The following is a 13951-nucleotide window of genomic DNA, read 5'->3' on the forward strand; positions in this document are numbered from 1 at the left end:
TTCCTTACATTTCATCCAAAAAAATATTGTATAGCAACTATATACATAAACGCAATATTTCACCGACAAAAACGCAATTTTCTTGTTTTGTCCATACTACAAGATGGGCTCCCAGAGACCTTGACGTCACGTTCCCTTGCCGTTTTGTATAGGGCGTTTCGCGAGTGAAGTGCGACTGTCGGCCTTTGACTACAATTTCTAACTTTTGTGTTTACAGACATTTGATCCTAAAAACAAACCCGATCGATTGATACCATAAATGAAAATTAGTCATGTAGCCTATTATGCGCGTGTGATAGAGATAGCAACAGACGGTTCAGTGTACGAAAACCCTTTTGGTAAGCATTTTTTTAGACCGAAGTTAAAATTTAACACATTTATGATAAAAAATATTTAAACCTCACATTTATAGACGGGTCTAACGCGAAATTTATTCAATTACCTTTATTTACCGACGTTTCGACACAGGTTTCACTGGTCGTGGTAGCGGCTAACTGATGTCCCAGCAAAATGTCAATTGAATAAATTTCGCGTTAGACCCCTATAAATGTGAGGTAATGTGTTCAAACGCGAGTTTAAAAGAAAATCTCTAAATATAATAAATGTAATTTATCAGTCATCATCATCTTCATCAGGGCTGTGTAAGCTCGAGATATGCTGCCTTAAGCTTACGCGCTGCGCGAATTTCTTGTCACATTGTTTGCACTTAAATGGTTTCTCCCCCGTGTGTGTCCGGATATGCTTTTCCATGTCGCCTTTGGTGGCGAACTTTTTGCCGCAGGCGTCTAGGGGGCAGAAGATCTTCTTGTTATGCAATCTCTGGTGTAGGTATAGCTTTTTGTATTTGTCAAAGCTTTTGTCGCAGTCCTGGAATAATAATAATAAGGCGTAATTTATTACGTAAGACGATTTTTGGCAGTTTTTGACCCCCTCCCTCCCCTATGTAAGAAAAAATAAGTATAGGCTGACCCCCCTATATTATCATATATTACGTAAGAATCTAAAGGAAAAATGAGTACGCGTTTGATTTGTTTTAGTGTTTATTTTAAATCGTTTTTGGAATGAATGTACCTAAAAACTGAATGAACCTAAATAATGAAGAATGTACTGGAGCCTGTTTAAGCTAATTCTGCACCGTGTTTGATAGCATAGTGTGGAAGTACATACCTATTATTTAAAACGTCATAATTTCGTAGAAATTAAAAAAATGGCATCTTTGTGATCTTACGTAAGAACTACTAAGAACTAAGAAAACCCCGTCCCTCCCCCTTGTAAGAAAAAAATAGTGTTTGATTCCCCCCCTCCGTGCCCTAAATCGCCTTACGTAGTAAATGAATGGCGCCCAAGTGTTTGGCAAATATTGCAGACTGTACTTTTCTTGCCATAGGCAACTAATAATCGTCGAGACACTTCTAAAAATCCCAAACACAATTAAGTTGCTTTGTTTTATCGCAGAGTTCCTATGGCCACCTCCTGTCTCCCATCATCGGATCAGCTCGATGGCACTACCTATAATATAACTTGTTTGACATTTCCTCATGACATAAACTTACCCCCGAAATGTAAAGCAGATTAGGTATGGACTTTACATACACCTTTGAATTAGTCAATAATTTTTAATAAAAAAAACTAAAAATTAATTATTTCGCACATGTATGTTATCCTCTACCAAAGATCAGGGGCCCGTTTCTTAAATGCTTGTAATACAAGCGGATCTCACTTTTTGACAGCTTTTGTTACAAAGGGACTTCCACTTGTATTACAAGTTACAAGCTTTTGAGAAACGGGTCCCTGCTAGTCATAGAAGGTAGGATCCTATAGAAGTGGTATACGCGTGCCTCCGTGAGGGACAAAACATACGCAATGCGACACTATGATTGGTCGAATTTATTTGTTGCCCACCATAACCCATACTAATTTATGGTGGGGAATAAAAAAAAATGTGAGACTGTAACAAGGACAAACAATAATAACGCTTTCGCTGCTACTCCTACTCAATACTCAATACTCACTCAATACTCAATATCTTTATTGCAAATAAGGAAGAGTCCATGCAGTAGTGGATACACAGTATCAGACCAATTTAAACATAACATGTCAAAAATATGGATAATAAATAACACATAATTAAAATTGAAATTGATGACGTTATACAGATTAATACAAGACATCAGAAAATTCTACAAATAATAATAATAACAGTCTAAAACAATTAAAAATTAAAGTAAAGGAGTGTGTTCAAGGTCTATGTTAATCATCAAATATCTTACCAAAGTATTCGTCCAAGTTATAGAATGGTCTACTTATTAAGTATGTCCTAAGATTTGTACTGAACTCCTTAACATTACTGGAATCCTTAATTTTTACGTCAAGGCTATTATATATTTTGATTGCGATATGGTTGATGCTCTTCTTATAGAATGCAAAGTGTGATTCAGGTAGCACAAGATCTGAAAGATACATAAGACTATCCCGTTCGCTCATTTCTCCCACCCATCATGCCTTATCCAGTTAAAATACTAGATTCATGCGGCTAGTAATTTTTCCTCCCTACATTATTATCTAGTATCATCCACACTGTTAACTGTACATCGGTGGACCTTAATGCCTTTTGTAAAATAAGGTCCACCGATGTACAGTTAAGAGTGTTGTTGTTTCCACGTACTATACTTACATTGCAATGAAATATGACTTCATCATTATCTCCTGTCTTGCTCCGTTTACATCGATTTTCTTCTTCCACTTTCACTTTTAATATTCTTTCTGGACTTTTCCTTTTAGTAGGACTCTGAAAAATGTAATGTAATTTACATGAATACCTTTATCACATTCACTCTTGTTTCGGCAATTAAAGTGGAGTCCAGACGGGATAGGGACAGACAGACAGCGGGAAGCGACTTTGTTTTATACCTACTATGTAGTGAGACATAGAGGAATATAATAAGATAAGAGTGCTTACTCCATACATCAGTTAGACTATTAATTTCAGTGTCTACATCTAGCATCGAGTAGCGGAACTATCAGTACTGCTACATCTATTGTCAAGCAGTCTATTGTCAGTAGCAGTACTGATAGTTCCGCTACTTGATGCTAGATGCTAATAGTCTTTTTGGTACTAAAACTGATGTATGTCATGTATGGAGTGAGCAATCTATGTATTTATTTCTCTATGGTAGTGATGGATGGAGGATGGTTATCATATAGTTTACTTACTGAAGTGGCTTGAGATGATGGTGCAAATAGATCTTTCCTCAACACTATTGTCTGTCTAAACACAGGGATAGCCTGCAAACATTTAATGACTATTAATAATTACTCCACTCTGGGGTGCTCTTGTGTGGGAGGCCAAGACTCATTTTGGGTCATCGTGCCAGCCAAGTAAGTAAGTTAATAATGACTGATGATTGGAATCATATCAATCATATCATATATTAAGGTAAAAAAAACCGGCCAAGTGCGAGTCGGACTCGCGCACGGAGTGTTCCGCACCATCAACAAAAAATAGAGCAAAACAAGCAAAAAAACGGTCACCCATCCAAGTACTGACCCCGCCCGACGTTGCTTAACTTCGGTCAAAAATCACGTTTGTTGTATGGGAGCCCCACTTAAATCTTTATTTTATTCTGTTTTTAGTATTTGTTGTTATAGCGGCAACAGAAATACATCATCTGTGAAAATTTCAACTGTCTAGCTATCACGGTTCGTGAGATACAGCCTGGTGACAGACGGACGGACGGTCGGACGGACGGACGGACAGCAGAGTCTTAGTAATAGGGTCCCGTTTTTACCCTTTGGGTACGGAACCCTAAAAACTGGAATAGCCTAAGTTTGAAAATAAAGCGTCATCTGGAAGGTCACACAACTTGACATTCCAGTTTGAATTTTTACTTAATTTCGAAACCAGTTTCGTACACAACTACATAGGAACAGTTGTGTAAAAAAGCATTCCTGAAGTATCCTATCGGGGGGCCTAGGCAAAATGAAAACCATACATCGATAAACTCCAAACGAAAAGAAAAAAAACCGGCCAAGTGCGAGTCGGACTCGCGCACGGAGGGTTCCGCACCATCAACAAAAAATAGAGCAAAAAATCGTGTTTGTTGTATGGGAGCCCCCCTTAAATATTTATTTTATTTTATTTTTAGTATTTGTTGTTATAGCGGCAACAGAGATACATCATTTGTGAAAATTTCAACTGTCTAGCTATCGCGGTTCATGAGATACAGCCTGGTGACAGACAGACGGATGGACGGACGGACAGCGAAGTCTTAGTAATAGCGTTCCGTTTTTTACCCTTTGGGTACGGAACCCTAATAATCGTATAGGGATGATAGATGCTCCGAAAAGTCACGTGGCTACTTCCATAGAGTATTATTGTTGTTTTCTGTCAACAATAGGGTATTTGACATTTTTTTATGAATGGTATCAGTCGATCAGGTTTGTTTTGAGGATCAAATGTCTGTATGGGACCCATTGTCTCAACAAGGAAATTGCAATTTTCTCGGTGAAATATTGCGTTTATGTATATGGTTGCTATACAATATTTTTTTAAATAAAATGTAAGAAATCGAATGGTATCACTATTTTTTTCCTATTTGAAAGCAAAAAAAAAATTTTTTTTTAAACTTTAAGGTCTTGTATTTTTTTATTAAGCTCATATATTTTGTAAATTTTTAATGTATTGTGATAAATTGGTCATTTTCTATCTATTAAACTAGATTTAGTTGTAAAATTCAACATGTGTCAAATACCCTATTCTCATCTTGGCTAGGCCTCAAACACACTTCTATGCTGTGTTTTCAAATACGCTGCAGAGTTAGCTTGGTCTAACTCTAGTAGTATATATACCTTAGTGCTGTTTTCTACTTCGCCTTCTTGTAGGAGAACACTTAATTTCTCTTTTGAGCTTATAGGATGTCTACTGCTTTCTGAAGTCTCAGATCCTGCTTTAGATGCAGTGTCATGGGTTGTCCGAGTGCTAGGCTGCAACGAAAAACCACAGTTTACGGAATAATCCTGATACACTTGCCGGCCTGCCTTCATAAGGCAGAGGGAATATATTTCCCACCTGATTTTGAACTTTATTTCAAAGTGACAGGGATTAATTTTGAATACCCTATACCTTATGAAGGGTTAAATTGGTGTGTTAAAAAAATCCAATACTATTCCAATTGGCAATGAGTTAGAATTCAATGAGGGTTAATGTAATGTCCACAAAAAGGTCTACTTTGTTGGGGCTGACGCGTATGGCAGCTACCATAGTAACTTCTGCAGGTTCTGTATTATATACTGTTGAATATAGGTAAGTTACCAAGCATTAGCATGTCAGAAGTCAGAAGTTTAAAACAAACATCATTAGAGTTGTAAATGTCTCTGAAAAAACTATTTATGAAAAAACAATTTTTTTTATTCTTTCATTTCTTTTCTTTTTTCCTTTTTTGCGCCGTTGGTACAGTATGGATGTCTACCGTCTCCAATTCTCCCTCAATTGCTCAAAGGTTAACTGGAAGAGACCCCTTAAAGGGATGGATAAGTTCGCCTTTATACTAATGACGAATGTTATTTTTCCTGTTTTGTTCAGATTTTTGTACAATAAAGTGTTTTACTACTACTACTACTACTAAAACTAGTTTATCAAATTATCCTTAGAGATGTATAGTGTCTCCTACAGTTGAATTTTTTAATAAGAGAAAAGGTTATTATGTATTTTTTATGGAACAAAACAAACATACCTCAAGGATAACAGTTTCAGCGTCAGAATCAACATCGCCAAATAAAGTGCGTAAATGTGCATCATTCTTCTTGGCAAGTATTCTCAACTCCTTTGAGCTTTTCACTATATCTAGACATTTTGTACACACTTTGTGTGGTAAGTTATCTGCATGAGCAAGCTGAAATAAAACAGCATATTTATATTGATACTGGCAAAATACACAGGGCATTGACATAGATATCTAAGGACGGGCTAATGGGGGGCACTAAAAATGGTACTAGTTCAGCGGTGTTACTCACGAATTCCAGCCAATCGTGCAGTCTAACGCAACTAGTAGCGACCAATAGGGCGCGTAATGCGAACTCGTCAACCAATCGCGCGCGTGATGCGAAATCATCAACCAATCGCGTTGTAGTGGTTTCACACCGCTGTACTGGCCCCTATCATGCCTCATTATTATTGCCCGTAAAGCCAGTCTCTAGATATCTATGTCAATGACACAGGGGCATTGATTCATTTTGTTTCTTATGAATCCTATTTAAAAGGCTTACAGGCAAATTCAAACACTTACATCAAACCGATATTAGAATGATATTGGAATCATTCTGATATTGGGCACACAAGTATTAGTGCAAGTAGGACATCAGCATGAATGACAGCTTACTGATATGATATCATTCTAGTATTGGTTTAACAGGTTCTAGTATTAGTTTGGTTGAGACCCACTTCAGAGCATGAGATATGAAAAAAATCGGCCTTAGGACAATATACATAATCATATAAATATTAAAATGAATATCAAAGAGATATCAGAAATAAACCCTAAAGGCCTGTGCACACCGGCTTGCGTGTGCGTGACGTGCGCGTGCGCTAAAGTGTTGGAGCTGCACACGTCACGCAAGCGGTGTGCCGTCTCTCATAAGGATCTGTATACTACAACGCTGCACGCGCACGTACAAGTCACGCACACGCAGCCGGTGGGCCCAGGCCAGATAACAGTTCGCTATTTGCAATCTTAAGGCACTTATTCATATATCTCAGCAGAGCATGTTGGCCTTGAAAAGCCAGTTTAGAAAGGCGGCGTAGTACATCTGTCTGTGACTGTTTACTAACTTTTTTATCACTTTTTCACTAAAACATATTTATGGGAACTGACACTGACACCGACAGAAACTATGTAATTTTTAATAAACCGACATTTTGGGGGTTTTTGAAAGCAAATTATTTCACAATGCGACTTACTTTCACACCTGTACATGCAAAAATGTCTTCAAGGAACTCTCCGGACTCGAACACATCAGTGGCGCCGGCGTTCTCGAGGCACAGCCTGCATATTTCGTAAAAGAAAAGATTTCTCGGTGCCTCGGTACTCATAATTCTTATTAAATCACAAAACAACTAAATAAAACTTGTCATCAAGAGTACCAAGACAACACTTTCCAGTTTCCAATCATGCCATATATTTTTATTTTGCTTATTTATGCCGTTTGCTGCTGCTGTCATTTTGACAGTTGCTAAATGTCATTGTGACGGATGTTTATAGCCATTTCACACTACTGCACCACAGCGCGACCTGGTATGGTGCGGTTGTGTGTTGAGACTATTACAAAAGCTTTAACACGCTACAATCGCTAGGTGCACACGGGTACTGCCCTTACTTTGTGGGGTTTTCTACGTTAAGGCCTCATACAAGAAAGTTTACAAAGCGTCGCATTAAAACCTAACGATGACGTTAGAAGTTCCGCACCGCACGCGAAAATGATTTAACGGCTAACGCTCAGAATCCAAACACCAACAACGCTTGATAAAAAAGGATCGTGTGAATAAATACACGGGTATCCATTTGCGTCATTTAAACGTGCGGTGTTCGGAACTGTCAACTTTTGTTCTGACAGGCCGATATCGTCCGGCGGACTGTTAATCAGTTGGCCCCTTAAGATCCCAACATGGGCCGCTCCGAGCCCTGTTCGATCGTGTGTAAGGTGGTTCGCCGTACGTCCGTTAAGGACGCAGCTCTATGTGAGAGCGAGAAAGAGATATTTGAACGGTCCTAGGTCGCAGTCCTGTACACCCGTCTGTTCAGCTTTTAGTACTACCGGGAGGTAAATAGTCCCTATGACTGTATTACAGTTGGTCAGGCATGTATGGAAGTTCTCATGTTGCCTTTATGCCAAAAATAGTCTATATGCCACCTATACTTACTTACAATGATGATTTATTTTGATAAGGCATGTGCGGTACACCCGCGGGTATTGTATGGAGGTTGCCAGTCTTCCGTATTAATTGGTATTAACTAGTCTTTGGTCAACGGCATTGCATGGACCTTTTTAGATAAAACCCTTTTAGACCAGAATTTCTATATTTTTATTATATTGTTAATGTCATGTCATCACTCAATGTCAACATTGTCAACCTAAGAGCTGTTTGGCTCTGCGTTACGAAATTTACCGTAAAACAATAAATCATATTAAGGAAATGTGAAAATTACAATGCTTGTGAATTATTAGAAACTGATTTAAAGTTTTAGGCTGGACTCCTACACGTAAACGTGGAAAAGTAGACAGCGAAGGTACGAGCTTTGTAGGTACGTAGTAGGTAGCTTAAAAGTATGTTCCTATCTGTTTAAAAATATATGTTAATTTAGTCTAAGGCTAAGCATAGTTTGCCTATTTTAAAGATCCGTAGAAATGTATTTAACTTACTTTGTTAAAAAAACATCAACATAATATCTCTGACTCGGTATTAAAGTATTAACAGACGTGTCTCACTCCGCGATTTCGTCGCTTTGCTACAGGTAGCTAAAAGTACATCCGTTCGGCCCCAATTTTGGCCATAAGCCGCGCGTGGCGCTGTCGCCACCTAACGGCCATATCGCCCATATCTGTGCTGATCGTAACAGACGCGTTTTGTTAGAGAGTCTTCTGTACTTAGTACTATTATTATTTATTCTGTGGTATTAACCAAAGTATACAATCATTGAACTATTATTACATTTATTACTATGCATGGAACGGGCACAGAGGACCAGTATTTTGCGCCATGAGTTGTTGTTGTTTTGACAACAAGCTATAGAAGCGGAGTTTGAATCTCGCGACCTAAATGCGTAAGCGCCATGAATTTTACGGCACAAAAGCGTCTATAGGCTTGCGCATCTTTCTCTGTCATTCTAATTACGCCTTAGTTGGAGTAAAAGTGGAATATGCCCGCAATTTGCGAACTTCAGTGTTCGCGTAGGTCCTCATTCTAAACAGTTAATTATAATTATGGATTTTTAGGGTTCCGTACCCAAAGGGTAAAAACGGGACCCTATTACTAAGACTCCGCTGTCCGTCCGTCCGTCCGTCCGTCCGTCTGTCACCAGGCTGTATCTCACGAACCGTGATAGCTAGACAGTTGACATTTTCACAGATGATGTATTTCTGTTGCGGCTATAACAACAAATACTAAAAACAGAATAAAATAAAGATTTAAGTGGGGCTCCCATACAACAAACGTGATTTTTGAACGAAGTGCTTAACTTAACGTCGGGCGGGGTCAGTACTTGGATCATGAATCTAGTATAACTGGATTGGGCATGAGTGGTGGGGATAACTGACAGAACGGGATAGTCTTATGTATCTTTCAGTAGGAGTAGAAGCGAAAGCGCTATTATTGTTTGTCCTTGTCACAGTCTCACATCTTGTTTTATTCCCCACCGTAAAGTGACCACCGTGATTGGTCGAATTCGTTTGTTGCCCACCATAACAAATAAATTCGACCAATCATAGCGTCGCAATGCAACGTTATGATTGGTCGAATTTATATGTTTTGTCCCTCACGGAGGCACGCGTAGACCACTTCTATAGGATGCTACCTTCTATGACTTGGATGGGTTACCGTTTTTTGCTTGTTTTGCTCTATTTTTTGTTGATGGTGCGGAACCCTCCGTTCGCGAGTCCGACTCGCACTTGGCCGGTTTTTTTTTCATTCGATTAAGTTTTTGGAAATTTTTCCAAATGGCGAGGCCACCTAGTTACGCAAGGTTTAGGGACAGACGGTACAGTTCACAGAGCCACTAGCTTTAGTATCTAAAATATTAAAACGAAAGTGGACGACCGCCCGAAACCGCGCAAAACCGAAGAGTTAGGTGCATTTAAAAAATTGTATGCATTGTATGCAATGTGTTTTTCGCTCCTTAACCTTTATCAAAAAAATCGACTAAAGTCAAACCAACAACGACAAAAGACAAAAGTAGGTACTTAAACATACTTTCTATAACGATATCCAGAGAGGAAAATGGGGACTACGTTTGTGTGGAGAACCGGTCGTCTCCTTTCATCTTAAGCATATGATAGTAGCTTACCACTACACACGGGCGTCATAATTATATTCACTACCTACTTTGAAAAAATCTCGTATCTCCCACTCTGTTACTCAAAGTTAAAACGAACTAACTCTGTATGCAGCCCATACATAGTTACCACATTTTTCTTTCGATTGACAGAACAATATACGATTTTCAAAGTACCTAAGTCACAATTTATATGTCTTTGGCGACGGGCCAAACAGAAGCCTATCTTTTGTTTACCAATGGCTCGTCGCCAAGCGACGCCCTACGATGCATCGATCGAGCCTAGCTTACTTCACGGGACTAGGCTAATTACTGTGCTCTCGGTCTAGGAGCATTCCATGAAATTATCTACCACTGTTCGCCGTACAATAGAAATGCAAAGTTTGCAGGATTTGCAGGTATAGGAGTTTATTTTTTCTGCCCGAAAAATGCTTAGATAAATAATCAATATCTGGGAGACCGAGCTTTGCGTTTTCCCAATGATAAGACTTAGCTAGATCGATCTTTCGCCCATATAGCACATTTCATCGAAATCGTTACAGCCGTTTCCGAGATCCCCAAAATATATAGGTATGTAAATAAATAAGTAAACAAGAATTGCTCATTTAAGGTTCCATCACACAGGCGCGTTTTCCGGGCGGGTGTGAGCGGGGCGCGCCGCTTTTACATACCTATAAAACGCTCACGCCTCGCCCGGAAAACGCACCTGTGTGGCGGAACCTTTAAAGATATAAGATACTAAGAGAGATAGACTTAAAAACTGCCAAAAAATTGGAATAAATAAAATAAAAATAAAAAAAAAAAAATAACACAACTCACGCTAAATGGGTACACTCATCATCATCGTTTTTGCCTCCAGTCGCCCACATAGGCCTCTCACAGTGAGTATAGGCCTCTCTTCGTGTACACCACTTATCCACATGGGTACACTATGTTCTGAAAACTCCATTTTGCGCGATGGAGGAACAAACATACAAACATTCACATTTTATAATAGGTACCTAGGTTAGGTATTACTTCGTAGGATTTAAGTCAGTGGTTCCTAACCTTTTCAGTCCGGTCACCCCTATGACTAACTATTAGGGAATCTGATTTTACCCCTCCTCCCAATGGTAATAAAAAAATAAAACTTGTACGTTTGTTGTATTGTTATATTAGGTTAGCTTATTACCCCCGTAAAATACCAGTTTTACCCCCACGGGGTTAATTACCCCCAGGTTAGGAACCACTGATTTAAGTGATAATTATATGGTGGCTGGTTACAATTGTTGAAGGCCATACGTGTACCTACGTCATATCCGTATAGGGTATATCAGAATAGTGAAATTACAATGTTTGATTAAACCTATACCATCGATAAGCTCACTCGATACGTTGTTGAGATAAAACGGAAACAGCACTTGAGATCCGTGGTTTCAAGGTTATCTCTGTTATCAGGGAAATTGCATTTTAGCCGATTCTAAACGTACAGTCGGCCAAAAATGTGGGCTACCACCCTACGGTTGAGGTTCGTTTGAACGTCATGATACAACAAGGTCGATTTAATATTATGTCAGTGACAATTGTCAACCTTAGCGATCGTTAGATCCCGCAGAAACTTTTGTTAAAACTGGTAGACCACTTTCTTGGCCCACTGTACCATAGACATATCTAAATAGAAAACAGAGGGCTGAATGACATCAGTTAAATGTGATTCAGATATCAGTGTACGTTCGGATTGGTCTGTAAGTCACTGCAAAGACTGCAGAGTTAGGTTAGTTCAACTCCAGGTGAACCAGGTGAAATGTGAAACCTCTAGCGGGTTTCGATCTTTAAATATTTGATGTTGTATTAGATACTCGACATATACACTGTTTGTGTGTGAAATGCACCGCGAGTAGGTATTATAAAGTTTTCACTTCCAACATTTACCCTACGAATACTACTTACAGTACTTACCTATCCAAACTCCAAAACATTTGAACAACTCTGGCCCACAGAACATATTAAAGAGGTTAGAATGGCTATCGCGCGCAGTTAGTATCGGAACCGGTGTCGCCGCTCGTTCCTCTCTACATTTACTAACACTCGCGCAACGGTAGTAAAAACTTGTGTGCGTGGTGACCTTTAGACAGATATGATGTCTGGCTTCTTAATCTGAAGGTTATTGTGGCGCAAAAGGCATGTTTACGTTTTTCGGTCAGCGCGGGCGAGTATTAGCATGCGAGCGTTTGCTCATAACCGGCGGCGACACGTACCCTGCTCGCATCGCCATTCTACTTGTTCTGTGCTCTGGCCCCTCTACGATACTACGAGCCTACGCGGCAGTATCGCGTAGCACCCCGTCCGTAGCACCCGCTACGGCATGTTTTCATAATAACGTAAACAAACAACAGTGTTAACAATTTTAGGTACTGTCTCTGTTTACATTTATTTGGTTAGTTTATTTGATTTAATTGTTGTGAGTGTAATGTGTAAGTTTTCGTTGTTGATTCGAGGGAAGCCTAAGTGTTTTCTTTTAGTGTAAAGATTTAAAATTAGATTTGAATAGGTTGCGTATAATGCCGCTGAGCTATTGTAACTATTGTAAGGTTTGGTAAACCTTGTTTCCCGCTTAAATAAATGTCTGTAAGTAAGGAAATATATATTATTTATTGCACCACAAAGAAAACAAATTTAAATACAGGTTTACAATGTAAATAAAGGTAGCAGGAGCTAGATTTATTTTTTATTTAACGTGCTCTTCAAAAACCTAGTAGTTTTGTTGTTGTTTTTTTCCGTATAGAGCATGTTAATCGCACTTCCATACGAGGGGTGTTCAAAATATTCTCGGTATAAGAATGAAAACAAACAAGTACGAAAAGTTTGATATTTTTATTTTTCAATATACTCCCCCCCTATGTTCATACACTTAAAAGATCGATCAATTATTTTTTTTAATCCCTCGTAAAAATATTTTTTATCTTTCGTGTAAAAATGCTCCTCCACTGCCGCCTTCAATGCTTCATCGTCGGAAAATTTATTTCCACGCAGATCCTTTTTAAGATTGGGGAGCAAAAAGAAGTCGCTGGGGGCTAAGTCCGGACTATACGGTGGGTGAGTAACAGTTTTAAACCCACATTCAACAATAGCTGCCTTGGCAATATGAGCAGTATGGACGGGGGCGTTGTCATGCAGAAGCAGAATACCTTTGGTTAACTTTCCTCGCCTCTTTTCTTTAATTACATCCTTTAATTGACGTAGAATGTTAGCGTAGTACTGTCCTGTGATATTTACACCTTTTTCTTTATAATCGATTAGTAATACTCCTTCACAATCCCTAAATATCGTGGCCATGACCTTGCCAGCTGAAGGGATGACCTTGAACTTCTTGGGATGAGCTGAACCCTTAATGTGCCACTGCATGGACTCTTGTTTACTCTCTGGGTCATAATGATGAACCCAGGTTTCATCTCCAGTAACTATTCTTTGCAGCACCTCATCAGGATTTTCACCGCACAGGTCAATAAAATCGGAACAACAAGCTACACGCATGTCTTTTTGAAGCCGAGTCAGCATTCGCGGAACCCATCTTGCACTTACTTTTGACATATTAAGATGGTCATGTATAATATCATGTACGGTACCAATAGAGAGATTGGTAAGTAACCATATGCTATAGATTTTACCTTCACTCGACCATCTTCCAATATAAGTTTTTCCACTTTATCAATATTTTCTTGTGAAGTAGCTACTACAGGCCGGCCAGGTCTAGGGTCATTTTCAATACTCTCCCTTCCGCGTTTAAACTCGCTTGACCACTTTTGAATGGTAGATAAAGAAGGAGCAGACTCACGGTAAACACAATCCATTTCCTCTTTTATGGTTTTTTGATTTTTACCCTGTTTTGTCAAGAATTTTATCACGCATCGATGTTCTAATTTAGTTAA

At 39.0% G+C, this 13951-nt stretch overlaps 2 protein-coding genes across 2 annotated transcripts in view; one reads left to right on the plus strand and one right to left on the minus strand.

The window, feature by feature from the left end:
- Positions 1-612: 612 nt before the first annotated feature.
- On the minus strand, positions 613-7121 carry LOC134657172 (zinc finger protein 892-like). The gene is made up of 5 exons (XM_063512725.1): positions 6956-7121; positions 5733-5891; positions 4849-4983; positions 2675-2788; positions 613-867 (listed from the first exon to the last, which is right to left on the minus strand). The coding sequence occupies exons 1-5, from the start codon at positions 7085-7087 to the stop codon at positions 613-615; spliced, it is 795 nt and encodes a 264-aa protein (XP_063368795.1). The 5' UTR covers positions 7088-7121.
- Positions 7122-12358: 5237 nt separating this feature from the next.
- Positions 12359-13951, plus strand: part of LOC134657173 (armadillo repeat-containing protein 2) — a 29776-nt gene continuing 28183 nt past the window's right edge. The window contains exon 1 of the mRNA XM_063512727.1: positions 12359-12433. The gene's annotated coding sequence lies outside the window, so the exon portion shown is untranslated. The remainder of the gene's footprint in view (positions 12434-13951) is intronic.

The sequence above is a fragment of the Cydia amplana genome, chromosome 19 (genome assembly GCF_948474715.1).
Source record: "Cydia amplana chromosome 19, ilCydAmpl1.1, whole genome shotgun sequence".
NCBI classification, from domain to species: domain Eukaryota; kingdom Metazoa; phylum Arthropoda; class Insecta; order Lepidoptera; family Tortricidae; genus Cydia; species Cydia amplana.

What these genes read in the sequence shown, in the direction of transcription:
- LOC134657172 (XM_063512725.1), bottom strand. Translation starts at nt 7,087, where the DNA reads ATGAGTACCGAGGCACCGAGAAATCTTTTCTTTTACGAAATATGCAGG. An exon ending in TTGCATGTACAGGTGTGAAA is followed by an intron (nt 5,892 to 6,955) that starts GTAAGTCGCATT and finishes GTTTTATTTCAG; the next exon opens with CTTGCTCATGCAGATAACTT. An exon ending in CTGAAACTGTTATCCTTGAG is followed by an intron (nt 4,984 to 5,732) that starts GTATGTTTGTTT and finishes TTTTCGTTGCAG; the next exon opens with CCTAGCACTCGGACAACCCA.